The following is a 23,882-nucleotide window of genomic DNA, read 5'->3' as shown; positions in this document are numbered from 1 at the left end:
TTTGAGGACACTGGACTCCGGGATACCGAAGACCAGGTTCCCACCCTCCCTGGTGGCCCCTACCCCTTCCGCAAACACTTTCCAGTTCCTGGTGACAAGACCTGGGTTCTGCTTCTCCAGTCGCCTCAGGACCGTGGCCGCGCCCTCGGGAGATCCCGGGACCCAAACCACCGCCCTGTGCTGCTTTTGAAGCGCGTCCATGCCCATCACCCTGAGCTTGGCGCCCTCCCACGGAATGATGCCGCCGATCCGCCCCACAAGCCAACCCAGCGACGCCTCATCCGCGCATCTTACTACCGCCGCACCGCTCCTTAAAGAGGTGCCGTGGAATCTGGGCACCGGACCCTCTTGGATCCCGTCGATCTCTTTCGAGACCGCACCCCTCAACAGAGTCAACTGCTCTGCAGTGATTTCTGCCTCGGGGTAGCCCTCCGCCACAATCACCCTCGCCAGAGGATCAGCAGCGTCCGAATAGGCATGGTGCCCATTGTGAGCCCTTTGCCTTTTCAGCGGACAGCCGCCCAATAGAGGAGTGTCATTGGAGCCCTTCCGACATTTACCATCGGTGTGCCCCTTCACTACCTCCACCGGCGTACAAGGAGGAGTCACGGGAAGAGAGCGAGCCCTTTTCAGAGCCTCTGCTCTCATCCGCTTCGCCCTCCTTCTTTTGGCCCCGCACCGGTTCTTCTTCACTGGAGGTAAAGCCTCCTGCCGCGCAGCCGGGCCGGCTTCACTTCCGGAGCCCTTAAGGGTCCCGTCCATCACCACCGTCCCAGCTCCTTCCCTCGGAGACCCGTCACGCGAGCCCTCCCGATCTCTCACTTCGTCCTCTGTGTTTGAAATAAGACAGTCCATAGTGGTCCCACGAGTAGCTAGGGAATTACACGGTCCGTCCACGCAGAGCCCCGCATGCGTGGGTAAGGCTGGATACTCTGGGGTTTCGCCCGGTTCCCCAGAGGCATCGTTCGCGACACTGCTCCCCCAGTGACATGCAGCCATCGCCACGATGGCTTACAACTTGGCTTGGGGAGCTGGTCCGCGGCAACGGTCTTCCCTTACCCTCCACAGGGTTTTACTTCCGTGGGGCCAGGTTATAACCGCCACTACCCAGCAGCACTGAGTCCCCTCAGAGAACTCACACCTACTGGGCGTCCTCCTATCCGCCACCTTGGAGACGCGCCCGGTGGGTAGCTCAACCCCCGGGGGATGACTTCGCTGGGAACTGCGAAAGTCTGTGAGTGGGTGGGAAGAGGCTGCCCGCAGGGCGGAGTACTTTTCCTACTTTTATGGTGCCTGGTAGCAGACGGTTTATTAAAGGCACTGGACGATAGAGGCTTCACTGCACAAGGCTACGCGGACGACGTGGCAATACTTGTGCGAGGCCCTTTTCTAGAGACGCTTCTAAAGCTCATGCAGGGGGCACTGGAAGTTGTAGAAGAGTGGTGTCAGAGGACGGGTTTGGCGGTAAATCCACTAAAAACCGGTCTTACTGTCTTCACTCGCAAATACAAGGTGGGCACCATTGTGGGACCCACTCTTGGAGGAGTAAGGTTAGTTCCGACCGAATCAGTGAAATATTTGGGAGTTATCCTGGATAGGAAACTGCTTTGGGAGGAGCACCTTCGTAACCGGTGCAAAAGCTTGTGCCAGTATTTTTGGATGTGCAGAAGGACCTTTGGCCAGACTTGGGGTTTGAAACCGAGTATGATACACTGGATCTACACAGCCATACTTCGCCCCAGACTCACATACGCAGCCATAGTATGGTGGACTAGGGTGCAAAAGAAAACAGTCAAAGTTGCGCTGGAGCATGTCAAGGCTCTGATTTTGAGAGGGGCCCTGGGTGCTATGGTTACGACACCAGTAGCGGCGATGAGCGTAATGTTCGGCATCGAACCGTTTCATCAGGTGGTGGTGGCTGCGGCAGCAGTGGCGACATACCGCCTAAGATGCGAACTAAAATGGAAGAAGGGAGCCCGGCATACGAGGCTGCCGGAAGACGTTCTGTTGGATCCGATATTCGAGATGCGACAGGACAGAATACCTATTATTCGGGCTTCTGATAGGCGCTTTAAAGTGCATATACCAAGGCCGGAGGAGTGGGAAAAGGAAGGTGGAAACTTAGGGGCTCGAGTGCGTGGAGGAGATGTCTGGTATACGGACGGCTCCAAGACGGACACGGGCTCCGGGGCCGGCTTCTTTGGCAGTCGAGAGGGATGGAAGGAGAGCATTTCTCTCGACAGTTATGCCACGGTATTCCAAGCGGAGATTGTGGCTATTCTAAGCTGTGCTCAGACCGTGCGGAGTAGTGTAGAAGCGGGAGAGCACATCAGAATTTGTACGGACAGCCAGACAGCCATCAAGGCGCTAGGGACTCCGACAATAACGTCGCGGTTGGTTCAGGAGTGCAGAGGCGTTCTGAACGAACTGGCGAGAGAGAGAGAAGTCACCGTTACCTGGGTGCCGGGTCACTCGGGCATCCAGGGTAATGAATGTGCGGACCAGCTGGCAAAGGCGGGTTCAGAAATAACGATGGTAGGACCGGGGCCGGCTCTGGAAATCCCCTTTTGTCTAGGAAGGGGGAGGATCAAAGAATGGCTCCGCAGAGAACATCTAAGACACTGGAGAGTGGAATCTGAGTCCAAATGCAGACAGGCTAGAGCTCTGATGGGAGATACTCCTAATAGGGAACTGGCTTGGAGCGTAAGGGCTCTGAGTAGGAGAGATGCCAGGACAGCGGTACACATACTGACGGGTTATGGCACCTTAAATTACCACATGTACAAGCTTGGGCGTAGCGATACATCCAGGTGCAGGGCATGTGGAGACGACGAGGAAACAAGCCTTCATGTACTCAGCGACTGTCCTGCACATGCAGGGTTGAAACACAGGATGTTGGGCTCAGCACTACTTGGGCCCGAGCAGATCAGGGAGCTGCCGGTGAGGGATCTGATTCTCTTTTGGAGAAAAACGGGTCTCTCATGAGTAAGTTTATGAGGGGAGGCACAATGGACAATAGTCTGGGTGCCGCGGGCGGCGCTTCGAAAGAGGAACGCCCCCCCGTTAAGCTATATTATTATTATTATTATTATCTGTAAGACTCGATGGAGTAACATAAGAGATAATTTTCAAAAATCTTTAAAAAAAAAGTAACAACAAGTGGCCAATCTGCTAAAAAAAATTAATAAATACAAATACGAAGACCAATTAAACTTTTTGACTAATTTCTTAAAGGAACGCGATACTATTTCCAACGTAATAAACGAAAATATGGAAACACAAGAGACTTCAGATGACGATAATGAAATTATAGTTGATACATTTTCCAATGAAGATAACGAAATACAAGAAACATCTGATCCCATAAAACGGAAGCCCATATCATTGCAAAGAAAAAAGCAGCCAAAATCTGTAAAATGTGCTTCATCCACTTTAATGAAGTATATAATGGAAAAAAATGAAAAAAAGACATTGTACAAACTGTCCACCCTGTCGACGCTTTTCTTAATGGACTTGCTCCCACTCTTAAAAATCTTAGTCCATATTCACTTAACATGGCAAAGAGCAAAATTTTTTCAATTGTCCAGGAGATTGAATTAAACGAAATAATGGAGCAACAAAGATAATCACAAGCACACAATAGACAATATTCAAACATTTTTGACTATTATTCTGCAACACCATCTTCTATACATACAACATCGCCATTGGCACCATTACATTCGCCAATACCCACATCATCTTCAACATCTCAATATTATAATTTTCCTGTTCCAGCTTTGCGACAATGTCGACCAAATACACAAGACACTTCAGAAACATCAGAATATTAACATATCTATCTTTCTATAACTTTTTATAACTATAACTTTTTTTAAATTTTGGACGTTTATTTTATTTCATATTTATTTGACTCATATTTATCTCAAATATTTTGTTTATTAAAAATTGATATATTAATATTTTGTTTATGATAAATTTTGTTAAAATTAATAAATAATATATAAAAGCTAAAATTAATAAAATGATATCTATTAATTAATATAGAGATGCATTTTCTATATTCTTACCTTAGGCAAATCGCTAATCGTTCTCTTGGTTTAATCGGTTCTCTCCATCTTGTATATTGTTTTCGTATTTTATGATCAATTAAATTTAGTAACACATTAAAAGTATGTTCTGACATTCGAAAATATTGATAAAATTTAGTTGCATCATTAACCAATTCTTTATATAATGTGACAAATTCACCTTCCGTTTTTCGTTTTTTCCATGCTTTATGAACCCATAAAGTCCGTTTTCTTTTTTTTTTTTTCGAAGATTCCTCTTCGTCTAAAATTAATGCTATTACCGCTAATTCGTTTATCGATAGCTCTGCCATGTTCTCAGTCAGATGTATGTCTCAAGACTGATGTTTCAAAACATTCACGGATGCGAGCCGGATATGTGTAAATACTCATATCGAATCTTGCCGGTACGGTACGGCCACGGTACGGATACGGTACGGATATGTATAAACCTTTAAAACGTGCAGCAGTGTTTGAGTGGTACGGTCGTTTTCGCGATGGCAAAGAATCGATAGAAGACGATGAACGCTGTGTCGACTCGCACGCACGAAGAAAATTTTATATCAAAAATTACTATGTACAGCAGTAACCGCGAACCATGAAGCCGCGGACCCAACATTTTTATTATGTTTCACATGTGAAAAACATAGTAAAAATTTTTATAATTCCTTCACGGTCCGCAGCTACCGTACATAGTAATTTTTGATATAAAATTTTTAGTATTGTCGTAAAAAAATCAGTCCGGGTATTTATGAACCGCACTGTGTAATACTTCAATTTAATGCACTATCATACTGCTTTATCAAAGAATTTATACAAGATAAGATAAAATTATCTTTGCCTCCTTAAGTCTAAAATATAAATATAAATATTTTGTATTCTCTCTTCTAATATTCATATGCGCGGAAAAAAATGTTACTATTAAAAATTAATTTGTTAATTTATTGCAAATTAATTTATGTCGCTAATAGCGACATAATTTAATTTGCGAATTTAGCAGATTAACAAAAGTATTTGCAGCAAATAAAATTTCCGTAACAAATCTCTTTGCTGTTCATATAACATATTTTGCGAGAACATCGTAAAATTTGCTGTATCAATACATTCTTTTGTAACTACTGTACTACTTTGCATCATATGTTTTCTGTTTTATCAATTTTAAGACTTAGTACGAGATGTTTTTCTCGTGTAATTATTTCCTGACTGTGACGCAAAACTGATTTGTATGCAGAAAAATGATTAAAAAAATTTAATAGCGTACAATTTAATGTCTTATAAGAAATATAAATGTCTAGAATAAATGTCAAGAAACTGAAATACGATGCACATTGAGTTTGCAATCATAATACAACGTAATACATTTTTCACAACTTAAATCTTATTCCAAAGATCAATTTAAATAGCCAAAGGCCAATGCTAAGTGGTCATGCGTATATATTAGATAAACATTTACAAAAACAAACACTTCAACTTGCTATCAGATCTTCCTCAGTGTTAACATAAAATATAATTAATACATGAAAATCTATTCGTATCTAAAACGTATTCGGACTAATTTACAATTTTTATCATCGCTAGAATGTTCGGCTATTTACTTGATCTTTTGATTTTTATCTATTGAGGCCTTTAAATATAATATTTTGTTTTAAATCTTACTGCAATATGTTTTGATCCAATCGTCTCTAGATTACTACTAGCGAGATAAAGTGTTAAAATGCCTGTGTAAAAAAATGAATGATTTATGAGAAAAGAATCATTAACGAGTTATAACGCACACAACACATGGTTAAAAGAATTGTCGTAAAAAACCGCATGCGCAACATTGTAGGAAAATAAAACGTAACTGAGAATGGTTAAAGTAGTTAAGCATTCTATACAGGGTGTCCCAAAAATTTTGATACAGCGGCCGTATGCCGGTAGAGCAGACCAAACTGAACCAAAAAGTCCTCTATCATTTTACAATTTTCACAAGGGTTAAAGAGATATTAATTATTAAAGATTACCGAATGCGAACGCACGGCTGAGATACGACCGCCTACAGACTACGGTCGCTAGGCGCGCGGCGTGCGATAAGCGGCGAGCGAGGAGCGGCGAGCGAGGAGCGGCGAGCGGCGCGTTTCGCTCGCCGCTTACCGCACGCCGCGCGCCTAGCGACCGTAGTCTGTAGGCGGTCGTATCTCAGCCGTGCGTTCGCATTCGGTAATCTTTAATAATTAATATCTCTTTAACCCTTGTGAAAATTGTAAAATGGTAGAGGACTTTTCGGTTCAGTTTGGTCTGCTCTACCGGCATACGGCCGCTGTGTCAAAATTTTTGGGACACCCTGTATATACACTACGCATCACATGGTTTCAAGCAAAGTGCAACAGTGTTGACGCATAAATACAACCGCATACGTGCATGAGAAGTTCATTTTGTCATAACAACTCGCGGATGTACTATATAGTAGTAAAGTGATTCATAACATCGGCGCGCGTGTTTTGGACATCGTGTATTTTAATCCTTTTAGCTTTCCTTTCCTTTCATTTAAGTGACATGAAAAGTAATCAGAATATTCTTCTTATTTTGTTATTCGTTTTTTCATGTAATTTGTATTGAAAGTCTTTCTTTGTGAGTGCCTGTTTGTCATGACTACTTCAATCTTTGGAATAAACTGAAAACGTTTCTCGCCTATTTTTCTGGGAAAATATCAAAAGTTGCACACAACCCCAAATCTGACGAATACGGTGAATGGAGTTACACGGTAATTTTTTTATCTGACAAAAATTGTTGTACAAGAAACGATGACAGAAAATGTTGTCATGATAAAGAATAAAACTTCCTGTTCAATTATCCGATCTCTTTCTACACACATCGTTTCGTAACCGTTTTAATGTTTTATACTTTTATAATGTTAAAAGTTTATTGTTCTATCATAACTTTTCAATGTTTTCATTGGATTTTAATGTTAAGGATATTTCGATTTTTCTCGTTCTCAACTGTGACTCAATCATTACAAAATCCCTCGAATCACTTATAAACAGTTTTAAGGATCACTGTAACATTTCCGTGAATTAACATTTCATAGGTTTCGTTCATACTTTTCTAAGGTTTAAAACAAAATATAATATTAATATATTGTTCGCGATTTATTTTTACGATAAGCTTAAAAACCGCAACTTTTCAAAATCGTAACTCAACACTGATTGAACCGAAGGAAATAAAACTTGTGCACGTGTCTCAAAAATCTAATCGATAACCGAAAATCTAACCAGCATTGATCTAACTGATAAGATAGAAAACGTATGTAAATTTACCTATCAATATATTTATTATAATCTATGAAATGTTTGAAAGTCAAGATCAAATTCTTACGTCATGTGAGTTTCACAATGAAATAAGCTAGTGATTCCAAAGTGTTCTCATATATACTTGTCGAGCATTTATCAATTCAACTTATTTAGAGCTATTCAAGTTTATAGTAAGCTTCGAATTTTTGTTTTAACAACAAAATTCAACGTTTGCGAGATTATATATATTCTACTGACATACCTTTAGATTGATACATTTGATCAAGTATTGTTTAAAACATTTAGATTTGTGTTTTTAATTTTCAAAATTATTTAATAAATTTTTGATAAATTTATTTCTGTCAAAGTTTAGCTTATCTTAATATTTATTTAGTATTACATTTCTTGAAACATTTTAAATTTAATTTAGTAATATCTGTTTTTGTCATAAAAAATATCGATTTAAAATTACAATTAGTCAAATAGTTTAAATAAAAATTATTAACAATACACAGAGTAAAATCGCAAATTCTAGCTACAAACAGTAGAAATCAGTAAACAGCGCACATAGTACAAGCGTCAGAAGATGACCTTCGCTTACCTATACGATCTCACAAATATGTAGTTGTAAAAATTTATGAGTTGATATAACGAGCACGCAACTAAGCTTACGTAACTCTATCTGAGACATTAAATTCTGCCAATTAAATCCAACATTGTAGATATCTTCAATTAACAAAATCTGACCATATGATTTAATCGAATATTTTAGAATATTTGATTATCGCGACATAAAAATCATGACTACAACCAGCGTAGCATAGTTTACTCTGTGTACTTGTGCCAATTAGCAATTTTGTAGCTAATTATACTGAGTGAGTTAAAGATCGAATATTTTTATGTCCTATATATTTACGCACGAGGAATTATCGTGATCACACTATTACTCGTTCATTCACTTTACAACATAAATTAACTGAATCTTCCATTATACGAAATGCATAAAAATTATTTTTATAGATAAGCTGTAAAGAAATGGCGCTCATAACAGCTCACTGGGGCCTGGATGGCATAATAGTTTTGACGACTCTCGTAACGGCTGCTTATCTTTTCATGACGCGCAAATTTAACTACTGGAAAAATCGGGGCGTTACAGAATTGCAACCGACACCATTTTTCGGAAATTTCACGGATTGCATGCTTTTCAAGAAATCTCCCGGATATTTGATGAAAGATTTTTATGATCAAGGAAAAGGATTACCATACTTAGGTTTTTTCATCTTAGACAAGCCCGTCTTGTTGATTCGTGATCGGGAACTTGTCAAGGATGTTTTAATAAAAGACTTTAATTACTTCGCCGATCGATATAGCACGGCAGATACGAAAGACCGTATGGGTTACGTCAATCTATTTTTCCTGAAAAATCCAGCTTGGAAAATTCTGAGAGGAAAGTTAACACCATTCTTTTCGTCTGGCAAACTAAAGAAAATGTTTGAATTAATGGTGGAAGTCGCCAAAAACGTCGACACATGTCTCGAATCGTTGGAACTGGTAGGTAAGTGATAAAAAATTTATAAAATAAAAAACTTTCAAACATAAAAACTATTATGATATTATAATAATTGTGATTGAAAAATTAAGAATACAAGATCTTAGACATTTCTTTAAGTACAGACTTAAATACTTTAAGACAATACAACTTTTTATATAAATTACTTTTCTTATATTTCTTAAATGTATATTATGAATAAAAATCAAATTGGGATGTTAATGACAGGTGAAGGTAAGGAGATGGAAGTGAAAGACATAACCGCGAAATACTCTATCGATATGATCGCTTGCACAGCATTTGGATTCAACGTCAACTCATTGAATAATCCCGACGCTGAATTTCTAAAGTACGCGAAAATAATATTTGAGATCGACATAGTCCGCGGATTAGAATTTTTCGCGATGTTTTTTCTTCCAAGTATAATTAAATGGACCGGTACAAAATCGTTCGGCAAAGCTACCGAATTTTTACGCGAAGTCTTCTGGCAGGCAATTAATGAACGCATGAAATCGGATGTAAAAAGACATGATCTCATTGACATCCTGATCGAACTCAAGAAAAGTCACGGCGACCAGGATGTTGGAGGATTCAGTAAGCATAATGTGATAAATACTCTTCAGCTAATAAAAAAAAATAAAACAAAATGATCGGAAAGTATCTGAGAGACCAATCTAATAAAGACACGAAGTTAATTATTACAAGCATTATAAAGCATTATAAATTTAAAAATTTAGTAATGTGAATTAAATTTTAGAATTTGATGGAGACGATCTAGTCGCACAAGCAGCTATTTTTTTCACGGGTGGTTTTGAATCCTCTACAACGACGATAACTTTCACATTGTATGAGCTCGCGGTATACCCCGAAATTCAGGACAGAGTTAGAAAAGAAATTTTTGATGCGCTCGAAAGAAGTGATGGTAAAATCACTTATGACATGGTACGTAAGCATTTTATGTTAAATAAAATACAAATTTAGACACGCCTTCCTAGCTAATCCGCTACAAAATTTTTTCATAAAATTTGCGCAATGTAAAGGAACAGGTAGAAAGGCGTAAGTTATTGTTAGACGATATTATATTGAGTTAACGCTTTGTTTAAAAAGTTATTCCGTGTATTCATTTACAAACTTTACGACTGATATGTAAATAATACTTCTTTCAGATTATGTCACTATCGTATCTCGACATGGTAGTCTCGGAAATCTTAAGGAAGTATCCGCCGTTGCCGTTTCTGGATCGCGTGACAACGAATACCTATAAAGTACCGGACTCCGATCTAGTTTTGGAGAAGGATACGCCGATTTATGTCTCAATGTTGGGTATGCACTATGATCCGGAATATTTTCCTGATCCGGAGAAATTTGATCCTGAGCGATTCAACGAGGAAAACAAACGCAATATACCTTCATGCGCTTATTTTCCGTTTGGAGAGGGCCCGCATTCATGTATAGGTAAGGAAATCAATATTGATAACGGCATTTAAACAAGATATCAATATTATTTTTTAGTTGCACATAAAATCAAAATAAATCTACTAGATTTATGTGTTATACAACTGTTTAATTAGATGTGTTTTGATAATTGTAAAATTTTAAAATCACATTAATTTTTTTTATATTGAATCTCTAAAATTATACGAACTAGAGAAAAAACAATTTAGAAACCTTTGCGATATGTAAATAGAATGCAAGACGGATTATTCCATGAGTAAATTATAATCATTGATATAATACATTTAATTGTATTTCAAAAATTTTTTAACATATTTATAATTTAATATTTTTTAAAAAATATTGTTATACGTATTATTGTACTGTTATGTGTCTTACAGGACTTCGTTTAGGACTTCTGCAATCAAAATTAGGGATAATTAAAATCTTGATCAATTACGAAGTCACGCCGTCAAGAAAGACTTTAATACCAATGGTATTTGATCCGAAAGCTCTTGCGACTTCGCCTTTAGGTGGAGGAATGTATCTCAATATACGAAAAGTTAAAAACGGTACTAACTTGAAATAATAATTTTATTTTTTTTAACTATTATTCTTAACTATGAGATTTGTTCTTAATATTTAGAATCTATATTTTTACTAAAATAAAAGTATGTTATTGATTAATCTATATAACAAAATTTTTGTTACATTCAGCAATGTTAAAATTTAATTAACACATTATTGAATATACAATTAAACATGATAAATTGATTTATGATAATGTAGAAATACATTTAATTTAAATATCTGAATCTTGTAATTAGTTTCATAATCTTTAATTTGAAAGATGTCTACTAAAAACTCAAAAAATATTTCTCACACTAAATATAATAAAATGTAATAAATTAGTTTAATAATTAATAATTAATTACAATTAATAATTAAAAGCATTTAAACAATGCAAACTAGCCTATGTACTAATAGAAAAATTACAAAAATACAGAAAATTATAATATTGTTACTTGAAAACCTTGCATTTAAAAAAAGTCAATAATACTGTATGTTTGAATAACATGTGTGACCAGAATTTCTTTATCATTTATTTATTTCAACAATCTAGAAACATTACATATTCCGAAGCATGCTATCTACTTCGTATCTTATCTCCGTGACATGCCATTGCCATGATAAGTATTGTAATACAGAGAAGTTATTTAGTATCATCGGTAACAGTAGCGATTAAATAATTTACTGATATACGTATTACATTTTTATTTGTAGTATATATGTAAATTTTTTAGATTTATTAAAGTACAATAAGTTTTATAAAAGAAATGCCGATCACATTCTTCATAGATATACTGTGATTCTACATAGATAAACTCAACGTAAAAAAGACTTACAAGTAAATTTACCGGATACAATATCTGTGGCAGAAAATCAATATAAAATTGTATTGAGAAAATTGTCAAATCGTTGACCAAATTGTTTATAATATAATTTATATTAATTCTGTAGTACGCCAAATTTGTAATTTAGCATTAACAACTTGCTCAATATTGATTGTATTATTTATTTACACAAGCCTTATAAATTTTAATTTATTATCAATATGATATTATTGTTTAGCTAAATTTAAAATAAAAAATTAAGAATATTAACAAAGCAACAATAAACAAAATCAGTATAATATTAATAATGCTTTAATACAAAATAAAAAGTATTTTCAAAAAATCAATCAAATTGCATCTTGATATTCTATAAGTCAGAATCATAAATAATAATTTATTAATTAATCACTTTCATAGAGACAATAAATTCATAATCATGTTATTTAATACGCTATGATATTACTTATTATTTCTCAAGCGATTGAGCAGATGTGAGTTTATGATTGCTATCTTAATCATATGAAAATTATTAATATCATTTTTAGCAAATAAAATTGTAAGCAAAAATAAAAGCAAAAAAGTAATAAAAGTCATATTTCATCATTGTTCAAATTTAAAAAAATTTTAATTTTGAAATAAATTGCAAATCTATTTTCAGCAACAAAATCTACAAGAAAATAAAAAATATTTGTTTTTAGAAATTTTATTATAATATTGTTTACATAAAATGTAAATGTAGCATTAGATTTAGTTAATAAATATTGAAATGCATTGGAACATTTGCAAAGATATTATTTCTTTAAAATTGATAATTGCGACATAGATTGCTTATATCATAAATTGCGATTTGCATGATTCATTATTGTAATGATCTATCCGCAACTTAATGATCTCTTGATTGACTAACAATAGTCGAAAGTAATAGAATAAGAAATTGATCATCATAGTATAATGATATCGGCTTAAAATATCGGCATTAAAAATTGTTATTGAGAACTAATTACTCTCGACATAATTAAACAACAAAAGGAAAATGTTCATTCAAATTCCTTTTGTTGATGATTATCAGCGCACCAGCATTTTATAAGAAAACTTGTGGAAATAGCTATAGAAGGAAGCTAGAATTCTAAACCTTTCACACAGAATTTTTCTTCTTTCCTTAAATCGCGAAAAGAAATGTCGAAAAATCTTTAAAAAATCGGTCTTTAATAAATCAACAAGAATATACGTAATGTATAATTGTTTTTTGGAGTTTATGATTTATGCTGTATTCATTTTTCTCGGTAAGATTTCCATACATTATTTCCGGATTGCATTGTGTCTTACAATTAGTCTTTGTTTCTTAAAGTTTTTTTCCTGGATTAATGATAATACCTGATCATTCTGTTTCCCGTATTACTTCAGATTTTCAGTGACGCAGAAAGTCTAATTTGTTAAAATAAATTGTTAAGAACAAATGTTGCATACAGAATTTTCAAGAAATAATTATAACGGCATAAAATAAGATTAAAAACACATACTTTTTTTATTGTAAACAATTTTTTAAACGGTTTTTTTCTCCAAAATTATAATTTTCAAGATTTTAATCAATGTTTTTAAAATAAAATAATATAATTTTTTTTTCTACATCAATTAAATTTATTCAGTCTTATAAATACTAAAAATATTGTAGTACTCAGATAGCGGCGCAGGTACAACAATATGTATATAAAAATTACATCAAAATATTGATAACAGGTAAAAAAGAGAAATAAAAATGAAATAGTATTTATACATAAAGATTAAATCGGAATATTGTTAGTAAGAAAAGGCAGAGAAATAAAACATTTTATTATCTTAATGTAGATAAATAATTTTAAGCCTTTCTCATGTCGATTGATATGAAAAATAAAAATAAAAAACTCGACTGCTAAATTTGTTATAAATATAATGATGATTATGACCTATGGATTATGACCTATGGATTATGGCCTATGAATTAAATATTTGGCCTTACTTTATAAATATAAATTCCTCGTTTTTGACACTGAGTTCAAAAAAATATGATAAGATAATTTGAAATTGGCTTTATAATTTAAATTTCTTGCAATATATGCTGGCAAGTGCAGTTTGTTAGAGACAGTCAACACGTAGACTCTGTTATGCATGAGAATCTGGCGTTAAGAAACATAATTATATCAAATTCAAGAAAAATCACGGTGATCAGGATATTGGCGAATTCAGTGAGTAAAGTGCAACAAATTATAATGACTTTTTAAATGCATGTAAAAATTGTTTAATTTATAAAAACAAGAAAAAAATTAAAAACAAGTAATAAGATGACTAGAATGTGTTTGAACAACAAATTTAATAAATAAAGTTAATAAATGCAAGCAATGCATGCAAGCTTTCCAGCTTCAGTAGACTAAATTAAATTTTAGAATTTAACAGAAATAAAATATAATAGCACACAGCTATTTTTTCACAGATGAATATGAAATCTCTTCAACGTTTTTCATTTTACTTGCGCTTGTATACGTTTAAAAACTCCGAAAAGGCTTATATGTTACGTGCCACAACCTTTCTTATCTCTAAAACCTTCATTATTTCTAAACTCATCTATTTTTTTTTGCCTAAACAAATAATCAGTCGGACCACTAAATATAGATCTGTTAAACTTTCCCTCACGAAATACTTCCCTTAATAAAACTCTCAAATAAAAACATATAACTTTCTAAACTTTCTTAATCATAAATCTTTCCTACCCTTCTATCTTTCTTGCCGACAAAATACCTCGAACCTTTGGAACGAAGGTCCAGCTCATGTGTTTAATTTTTAGTTCTCGTTCGTAGCTCTGACGAGCAACATCTCTAGCAGCCCAAAATAACAGTCTCATAGAAAGTATTCTGTTCTTTAAGTATTTCATAATAACTATTGCGTTTCATATTCGTTCATAACGGCACACTCAACTTACGTAATCCATAAAAAGAACTGCGTTTAAAAGTGTGTCATCATTACAGATATAATTCACTATTTTGCAAATAAGATAAAAGTTAACATCTCACCGAGATGGATGTGAAATATAAAATGACATCATTTAATAATCTATATATATATAGTTCAACTGTTAAAAAATATATTCAAATAAATCATGTTTTTTGTCATCGGCAAAGATTATATTCAGTTTCTTTCGTCACTTTATCTCTTTCTCAATACATTTCCACATTCTTCATTATATAAGTCTTATAAGATACAACTTTTATCTGGCATAAGCAGTCTAGTTTCGAATGTCGAGTTTTAAACAACAGTGCGCGATCAGTGTTTTATCAGTATTTTACATGATATAAATATTTTCCACCGAAAGTTTTGACCAACAACTCGAATGACCTAGTGACTAGTGATCTATCCTTGTAAATATTATATTTTTTATTGATTATTATTTTATGGAATTATTTGAGATATTCAGTGGTATTCATTCGTCTTTTTTAGAAGAATTACGTTGTTAAAACACACACGAACGTATGTACGCATATATACAGGGTGTCCGACAATTGCTGAATTATCTCTCGGGTGTAGGTAGAGCGGGTTAAACCGAGTAGAAAAATCCTTTACCGTTTTGCAATTTTCGCAATAATTAATGAGAAATTAATTAAAGAAGATTGGCCAATTTCCGCGAGTCTAAGCGCGCAGCGAGAAGAGACAGCCCACTGTTACGTAGTCGCTAGGACGCAAGGATCTAGCGTTACACACCGCTCGTATGTGCCGTTGTCATTTATAGAGCGCTCCTCCCAACAATTTATCGTACGCCTAGTAACCAAAGAACAGTGGGCTGTATCACCACGGGTCTCTTCTCGCCGCGCTCTTAAACTCGCGCGAATTGGCCGATATTTTTTAATTAATTCCTCATTGCAAAAATCGCAAAATAATAAAGAACTTTTCTATTCGGTTTAAACCGCTCTACCTACACCCGAGAAGTGATTCAGCAATTATCGGACACCCTGTACATATACATATACACATTATCACAAATTTTATTATCACTCAAAATTATATAGCATGAAACTGCGTAAAACTCTTTATACAAAAATATTTGTAAAAATTAAAAAATCTTGCTATGACAAAATAAAAATATTCATAAAAATTTATGTAACTTTTACTGCTTCTGAACACGATATTCTGAACACGATTTGAAACTGACAGAGTTGGTAAGAATTATCACTAAAGGTTTATAATTATCCTTATCTGCTATTCTATATATAGCAAGTGATATAACAAGTATGTATATATATATATATATATATATATATATATATATAACAATTTTATCGGAAATTCTCAAAGCTGATTCAAAACGGACAAAAATAGGTAACCGAAAATATTTCGACATGCTTACGCAAATTGTTAAAACGCGTTAATATAATACACAAAGTACGTAAAATTAATCCAATCAAAAACGTTTTGATCTTGTCTACAAATCCTTATATTTTACAAATAAGTGTGAAAGTTAATAATATAAATAATAATAATAATAAATAATAATACTTGAACATGTGTGTGTGATAACATATATTTTATAATATTAAATTAATTAATTTTTACTAAAAAATAATTTATAATGATTTGCACGCATAATATGTGATAAATGTGGAAATAGCAATAAATTTTTTTATCTATAAGAAACGACGCAATCTCGAGTAAAAAACTCTTTATTCTTATTCCAACGTTGTTGCGATAGAGATTGTAAATCAAATACCTCGTGCTGAGATAAACATTATGATAAAAATATGCGGTATATATACGCAATAAAAAAATATAAATTTATTCGCTTTTTTTGTTAATTGAGAGATCAATTAAATTATTTTTACACTCAACCAGTGATAAAAAGTTGTTATTGTTAAATGTTATGTTAAATAGTTGTTTCCACTTAAACATGATTCAGCAACAAATCTGCAAACTATTACTGGAAAACAGAATAATGCATTGTGGTTCATAAAAGAATATAATTAAGTTAAATTATATGCGTGATCTTGAAGTTATAATAAAAGAATGTTTACCGCGGTATATTGTGTAAAAAGAAAGAGAATTGAAACAGTACAGTATATAATTACCGTCGTCTCTGCATGTTATGAAAGTTTACTACGTTATTATAACAGAATGGCAAAAAAAAAGGAGAGAAGAAGAAGAAGAGAGGAAAAAGAAAGAATGATGAAGAAGAGAGAATAAAAAGAGAGAACGTAGGGAAGACAATGACAAAACAGAAGAATAAGAAAGCGATATAGCAGAAGAAGTTGTGAACTGAGTGTGGAAAATATTATACATAAAAAGATATATAGCATGAAAGAAAATAAAAGAATATATGGCGGAGGAAGATAGCCAGAAAGATGAAAGGTTGGAGTAATAGTGCCCATAATAAAAGAAAATGCAGTGAGAGGAAGAATTATAGATGGGGATACGACAATATCATCACTATACAATATTTTTGCAACGATATTAGCTGAAAAATTTCAAAGAAAGAGTGTTTGAACAAGATATTAATTATTAAAGCTGTTTCAAAAATTATGTGTGCGCTATTTAATACAATTTAACATAATTTAAAATTATATATGTAGATAAATTAGTTCGATATGTAATTGATAAGTTTATATGAAACATTTTTTCCTTTATATAGTAATTTTAACAATGCGCAATAACGCAAGATCTAATTTTTGCCATTGACGTAATCTAATTTACATTTCACATGCCACACCTAACAAGCGGAATGCAACTCCAGTGCAGTTCATCCGCAAGAGCAATCTGTTACAGTCCAGTTTACACGGAAAGAACGCTGATACAGATTTGAACATTGATAAGTTTATGTAAAACATCTTTTATTTTGTATAGTGATTTAAATAATGTGCAATAGTGTAAGACCTAATTTATGCCATTATGTAATCTAATTTATAATTCATTCATACCACACCCAGCAAGCGGAATGTTCAGTGCAGTTTATCCACAAGAACAATCTTGTTGGATAATCAAAATTTATCAATAGAGCACTCAATTTTTTTTGTATCTCGCGCAGCACAGTTTTCATTCAGCGAACATGGATTTTTCTAATTATTCTACGCCTCGGTTGTAATATCTTATCTATGCATATTATCTATGCAGAATTATTACAAGTCTACTTTATTCATATTATTAATTTATACTATCAACATTTCACAAGCTTTTCAAAAAATCTGTCTTCATAAATATCACAGAAGAAGAATTTCTTTATTAATTAGTTATTTTCATTAACACATATATTTTACAGTTAAACGCAGCAAGGGACAAATTTATCAACACAGTGTAAAATGGCATACATAACGGCTTACTGGAGTCTGGACGGCATAATAGTCCTAACGGCTATTATAACAGTTTTCTATCTCTACATGATTCGCAACTTCAATTATTGGAAGAAACGAGGCATTTTGGAAGTGGCACCACCAACACCTTTCCTTGGCAATTTCTCGGATTGTCTACGTTTCAAGAAAGCACCGGCGGACTTTTTAAAAGAGTTTTATGATCAAGCGAAAGGATTACTTTGTGTGGGTTTTTATATTCTGGATAAACCCATTCTGCTGATTCGTGACCGAGAACTTGTCAAGCAAATTTTAGTGAAAGATTTTAATCATTTCAACAACCGTTACGCTTTAGCGGATCCAAAAGATCGCCTGAATTACGCCAATCTCTTCTTCATAAAAGATACAGATTGGAAGAATTTGAGAACAAAATTAACGCCATTTTTCACGTCCGGCAAAATGAAAAAGATGTTTGATTTAATGTGTCAATGTGGAAACCATTTAGACGATTATCTTGATTCACTGGAATTTGAGGGTGAGTAAATAATTTAAGAGGATAACAAGTGTGAAAAACTATAACATTTTACCTACGAAACGCTTTTTTTATTTAGCCGGAATTTTTTGTCCGAGTTACGCGACTTTGAAGCTAAATCTGTATTTTTTACGCTAATGCTACTGGTATTATTTTTTATAAAATGTAGGGTTGATTTAAAAATAGGTAAAATATTGTAGTATTTGACATAAATTGACTCACAATTTTGACACAACTTGTCATAAATTTTGCGAGAAAAATTTTTTATCAAGCTACATAGTGTTGAAAGTACGTAATTTTAAGAACAAAACAATGTGTTCTTTCGAGCTCAGGATTGTAAAAATACCACATTTTTAAATGCGACTGAAACCACATAAAAGTACAGACTTTAAGTTTTAAAATGTTGTTTTCATTTTTTGTCTACAATATTTTTCGCCGAGTTACAACTCGTTCAAATATTACACAATTATAAGTACTTGAAACGTTTCAACGCGGCAGAGCAGTAGACAAGAAATTAAAAAAGCATTTTAAAGCTTCAAGTTTGCACTTTTGCGTTTTTTAAGCCGTTTTTTAAAAATTCTTTACCTTTATACTTCTAAGCCTAAAAAAAGAACATATTGTTTTGTTTTCGAAATTACGTATATTCAATACTCTGCAGCTCTCAATATTTACGTTTAATAGTAAAAATATGAGAAATATCTGAAAATATATAGATATAGCTAAATGAATTAAATCTGCTGATAATATTATTGACAGGTGACGGAAAGACGATAGAAATGAAAGAACTCGCCATCAAATTTACGACTGATTTAATCGGCAGCACCGCTTTTGGACTTGAAGTGAATTCGTTCAAAGATCCGAACGCTGAATTCTGCAAGTACAGCAAGATGCTGTTTCGCTTTAGCATTATCCGCGCGTATGAAATGCTCGCGGTATTTTTCATTCCAAATATAGTTAGTTTGGTCGGTATAAAGTTTTTTGGCGAAGAGCCAACTAAATTCCTGCGCAAGGTTTTTTGGGAGACAATCACTGCACGCCTAAAGTCTGGCGAGAAGAGAAACGATCTTATTGAAATGCTTATCGAACTCAAGCAAAATCCCGATAATAAGCTTGAAGATTTTTGTAAGTAAAAAAACATAATTTTAGTAATTAAAAATAATATTGGCAAGTAATGAAGATCTTGAAAAGTCTATATATAAACTAAATTTTAGCATATGATGGGGACGATCTTATGGCACAAGCAGCCAGTTTTTTCTCAGCAGGCTCTGATACCTCCGCAACGACATTGAGTTTCGCGTTATATTCACTCGCAATAAGACCTGAAATGCAAGACAAACTGCGAAAAGAGATTCTCGAGGGACTCGATGCATCCGATGGAAAAATTACGTACGACATGGTAGGCAAATAATACGCTGTTTTGCTGTTACTTTTTATAATAGCACTTTTTATAATAAGCTTAATGCAAATAAGATGAACATTGTACTGTCTAATCAACTTCTTCTTTCAATTCCATTAATCATTTAGTTATTATTTTATTCCGATAGACAATGTCATTACCATATCTGGATATGGTAATCTCGGAATCTTTGAGAATGCATCCGCCATTGGGACATATAAATCGCATCACAACGAAGACTTATAAAGTGCCAAATTCCAATATTGTAATTGAGAAAGGTACGCCGATTTTCATTTCAATGCTCGGTATGCACTACGATCCGGAATATTTTCCCAATCCAGAGAAATTCGATCCGGAGCGATTTAACGAGGAGAACAAACGCAACAGACCATCATGTGTCTATTTCCCATTTGGAGAAGGCCCGCACGCGTGTATCGGTAAGGAAATTGAATTTAATTTGCTTTGTAATAGTGTATATTACAAAGATGATTAAAATAATTAATTAACATTATATTAAGATACTTATTAAGATAATCATATTTATTCTCGTGAGATAATATTAGCGACTAGACGAGAATAATGGGAAAATGATAATTTATTCTCTCGAGGACAATAAATCGTTCTAGATTTTCTTTGCTTACTCTCACGGATAAGAAAAGCCTCTCGCACGCTTGTTATCTCGCGGTTGACAAAAGATTCTGTCACTCGAACCGCTTCCTGTTGCGTCTTTGAAAAGACTCATTCTCGCGACTTGAGAAACAAGAGTGATATAAAAGTCATATTTTTGTATTATACGTCGAAATAAATAAGTTTCTCTTATAAATTTTTTGAGAACTGACATTCAAAAAGCTACTCGATAAAAGATAATTTATTTAATATTATATGATCCGCGCACTGCGTTAATCACAAAAATATAAATCTTATATAATTTTTAAATTCATTGTTTACATAATATTGAAATAAAATTGAACTCACCATTACGACGCAGCTATAAAGTTGTTCCGTTAATCTGCACAAAGTTGATCTGTAAAATACAAGAAAATGCCCAGATCATAGCAGTTTTCAAAATAATGAATATCTAAACAATAATTAAATGCACATTGAGCTTTTTATTTCTCTTTTACGCAAATAGCTAATAAAATAAATATCAAAAATTTAATTATTTTAAATAATAATATTATAAATATTTTATTGAATATTTTCCTAAACATTTCAAATATTTTATGTTCAATTTCATAATATAATATTTTGCGCAAATAACAAATAATAAACGGATAATTAATTAAAATTATAAAGACTCCGATGATTTAAATAAAAGCTATAATGGAGATAAAAATAAACAAACGTTTGATTAATGAACCTTGCTTCGCAATGATACATTGCTTCGCTGGTGTTCTTGCTTCCATTGAGTTTCCTTTTTCTTATCGCAATCCTTCAAAGAACTTGCACGTGTTCGCGACATAAATAGAATAATTGCGCAATATTTTTAACGACATTCTCGACGCACACTTTATTAGATAAGGACAAAGATAAAATCATCGAGCTAAGATACGTTCGACATTCTGTTGCATTCATAATAGGAAACAAAAAAGAAGGAAGGATAATTGTGCATTTCAGGGGATGCAGCTCCAAATGACTTTGATCTTGACATAGATTGTCGAGGTCACAGTCCCAAAAGGTTTTAGCTGGCGCTCGTTGTTTATTAAAAAATTATTAACAAAATAAATTTACAACATAGAACGTAATTTATGGACACTATGTATATATTTATAACGTGCTGTTTATACAATTTTTTATTTAAATGTAAATTAAATCCGTGGGCAAAGGGAGCCCCTCCTCCGCGCACCTATGCATTTAAATTTATCATATTTTAAATAAAAGGATTACTCTATAAAGGTGCATTTATGAACTCATATTAATTTGCGAATTTTTGAACTTTTATTTTTTGGGCCTTGATTACTATAAAATTTACGCGATTACTCGCGATTACTATGTCTGGCGTGACTTTCGAAGTGGAATTCCAAGATATATAGTACCCAAAATTATATATATATTATTTTGGCTGAATTTGTGTTTAAACACAGATATCCCCTATAATGCATAATTATCGGAAGAAGATTGAAAAGTACATAATTAATTTCTGCACGCTAGTCATCACGATTGTATTTTGCTTAAACTTGAGCGCGCGATTTCTGTGCTCTTTTTACGCGAAAAATACTTACAATCACGATTTGCGGCATTAGAGCTTACTATCAAGCATATTGTGATGTAGATATATTAAAAGTTAAAATTATAATAATAAATGTGAATACATACGAGTAAAAGTTAAAATAGAGAATAAAAAACCGGAAATTAAAATATCTGAATTATAAAACTCAATAGCTAATTAATAGAAGAAATTTTCAATCAATTGTTGCTTATAAAAAATTATATTATCCTATCGCGGTAGTAATTTCGAAAGAAAATTACGCTAAGAGAATAATAGTGATATTAGAGAAGATAACGCGCCGATATGAAACGATGTGCCTCGTGCAAGTACTATCGTGCAATTGATAACGAAAGCAATAAACATATTAAAGGCAAGGTTGCGCCGATTCCAATGTGGAAGAATGCAAAGAGTAAACAACAATAAGTATATGCGTCTCGATATATACGAGAGAGTGAGTGAGTAAGAGTGAGAGAGAGAGAAAGAGAGAGAGAGGAGGAGGAGGAGGAGGAGAAGAAGAAAAAGAAGGAAGAGGAGATATAGAGCATATAGTTAAGCACGACAAAAACAACTCGATAAAACCAAACATTGCGAGTCGGACTCGTTTAATAAATATTAAATTAATATTAAATTAATATTAAATTAATATTAATATAAAATATATTAATATATTTATAAATATAAAATAAATATAAAATATAAAATAAATATAAAATATATTAATATTAATATAAAATATAAGTTAATATTAAATTAATTTAATATTTATTAAATATTAGAGATAAAAAATTGGAATTATTTCATTTCAGAACAAGAAAATGGGATGTATCATGAATTGAAAATTAAGAATTAGGAATAATTAATACATTTCGTTCTTTTGTTTGAAGTAAAATAATTCCAAATTCTTTTTCCTAATATTTAATATCTATTCTTATTCCTAATATTTTCTCCATTGTACGTAGGGCCTTAGATCTCTGCCGCTTGTTTCCTCACTCTCTCATACATTTGTAATTTTTACATTCCTACATTATAAACTCTTTGCTTTCTCATTGACACATTATAATAAATTATACAATACTGTTATTTTTTGCAGGAAATCGTTTCGCGAGCTTACAGACGAAGCTGGGTCTCATTCAAATCTTAAGCAAGTTTGAAGTAACACCATGCGAAAAAACTGCAATACCAATAAAAGTTGATCCAAGGGGAACCTTGCTATCGCCAGTAAACGGCGTAATATATCTGAACATACGACGAATAAATAATGTGAAAATCTGATAAAAGAATCATTTTTTTATACTGATTACGTTTGAAGCAAAAGATGCAATTCGCCCGATTTTTTAAATATACAATTTGTTTTAATGTAATAATAAAGTAAAGTAATATTAAAGTAAAGATAAGTAAAATTAAATCATTGAATATGTTGCATATATTGCGATTGCATGTAGTTATTTTACATATCAGATATACATATGTAAGTCGTTTAAAAAAACCTTGGAATAAGATATCAATATAAATCAAGGCATCAATTTTAAGGATTATATAAAGCGCCAATTATATAAAGGTTTCTGAAATCGTTGTAGCATCTTAAATAAACATGTATTTCATATTTTAACTGACAAATTGTGTGAAAATATGCCAGCATCATTTTTTTTATTTCTTTCAGAAAAGTCATTGTTTCCTGTAATCTTCGAAATAAATTATTTGTTTAAACTGACTTATCACAACGAAATAGACAG

At 33.3% G+C, this 23,882-nt stretch overlaps 3 protein-coding genes across 9 annotated transcripts; all 3 read left to right on the top strand.

Annotated features, from left to right (window-relative positions):
* Positions 1 to 1,206: 1,206 nt before the first annotated feature.
* Positions 1,207 to 3,879, top strand: LOC136998603 (uncharacterized). The gene has a single exon (XM_067351565.1). The coding sequence runs from the start codon at positions 1,207 to 1,209 to the stop codon at positions 2,983 to 2,985; it is 1,779 nt and encodes a 592-aa protein (XP_067207666.1). The 3' UTR covers positions 2,986 to 3,879.
* Positions 3,880 to 6,451: 2,572 nt separating this feature from the next.
* LOC105673448 (cytochrome P450 6k1-like) lies at positions 6,452 to 11,885 on the top strand. 2 transcript variants are annotated; one of them, XM_012369082.2, is made up of 6 exons: positions 6,452 to 6,810; positions 8,357 to 8,891; positions 9,114 to 9,479; positions 9,643 to 9,827; positions 10,052 to 10,340; positions 10,721 to 11,885. In XM_012369082.2, exons 2-6 carry the CDS (start codon positions 8,372 to 8,374, stop codon positions 10,906 to 10,908), a joined length of 1,548 nt encoding a protein of 515 aa, XP_012224505.2. In that variant the 5' UTR covers positions 6,452 to 6,810; positions 8,357 to 8,371; the 3' UTR covers positions 10,909 to 11,885. The 2 variants fall into 2 exon arrangements, with proteins under 2 accessions (XP_012224505.2, XP_012224506.2); XM_012369083.2 differs by lacking the exon at positions 6,452 to 6,810 and adding an exon at positions 7,333 to 7,349.
* A 1,915-nt stretch (positions 11,886 to 13,800) lies between these two features.
* Positions 13,801 to 23,758, top strand: LOC105673451 (cytochrome P450 6k1). Of its 6 annotated transcripts, none has more exons than XM_012369092.2 (6): positions 13,801 to 13,935; positions 17,985 to 18,547; positions 19,301 to 19,666; positions 19,756 to 19,940; positions 20,089 to 20,377; positions 23,240 to 23,758. In XM_012369092.2, exons 2-6 carry the CDS (start codon positions 18,025 to 18,027, stop codon positions 23,419 to 23,421), a joined length of 1,545 nt encoding a protein of 514 aa, XP_012224515.1. In that variant the 5' UTR covers positions 13,801 to 13,935; positions 17,985 to 18,024; the 3' UTR covers positions 23,422 to 23,758. The 6 variants fall into 6 exon arrangements, with proteins under 6 accessions (XP_012224515.1, XP_012224511.1, XP_012224514.1 ...); XM_012369088.2 differs by lacking the exon at positions 13,801 to 13,935 and adding an exon at positions 14,868 to 15,102; XM_012369091.2 differs by lacking the exon at positions 13,801 to 13,935 and adding an exon at positions 15,171 to 15,211.
* The last annotated feature ends 124 nt before the right edge of the window (positions 23,759 to 23,882 follow it).

The sequence above is a fragment of the Linepithema humile genome, chromosome 3 (genome assembly GCF_040581485.1).
Source record: "Linepithema humile isolate Giens D197 chromosome 3, Lhum_UNIL_v1.0, whole genome shotgun sequence".
NCBI classification, from domain to species: Eukaryota; Metazoa; Arthropoda; class Insecta; order Hymenoptera; family Formicidae; genus Linepithema; species Linepithema humile.
The sequence above is the reverse complement of the archived record's forward strand: the minus strand, read 5'-3'. Positions and strand labels throughout refer to the sequence as shown.

What these genes read in the sequence shown, in the direction of transcription:
- LOC105673448 (XM_012369082.2), top strand. Translation starts at nt 8,372, where the DNA reads ATGGCGCTCATAACAGCTCACTGGGGCCTGGATGGCATAATAGTTTTG. An exon ending in CGAATCGTTGGAACTGGTAG is followed by an intron (nt 8,892 to 9,113) that starts GTAAGTGATAAA and finishes TGTTAATGACAG; the next exon opens with GTGAAGGTAAGGAGATGGAA. An exon ending in CCAGGATGTTGGAGGATTCA is followed by an intron (nt 9,480 to 9,642) that starts GTAAGCATAATG and finishes ATTAAATTTTAG; the next exon opens with AATTTGATGGAGACGATCTA.
- LOC105673451 (XM_012369092.2), top strand. Translation starts at nt 18,025, where the DNA reads ATGGCATACATAACGGCTTACTGGAGTCTGGACGGCATAATAGTCCTA. An exon ending in TGATTCACTGGAATTTGAGG is followed by an intron (nt 18,548 to 19,300) that starts GTGAGTAAATAA and finishes TATTATTGACAG; the next exon opens with GTGACGGAAAGACGATAGAA. An exon ending in AGGCCCGCACGCGTGTATCG is followed by an intron (nt 20,378 to 23,239) that starts GTAAGGAAATTG and finishes TATTTTTTGCAG; the next exon opens with GAAATCGTTTCGCGAGCTTA.
- LOC136998603 (XM_067351565.1), top strand. Translation starts at nt 1,207, where the DNA reads ATGACTTCGCTGGGAACTGCGAAAGTCTGTGAGTGGGTGGGAAGAGGC.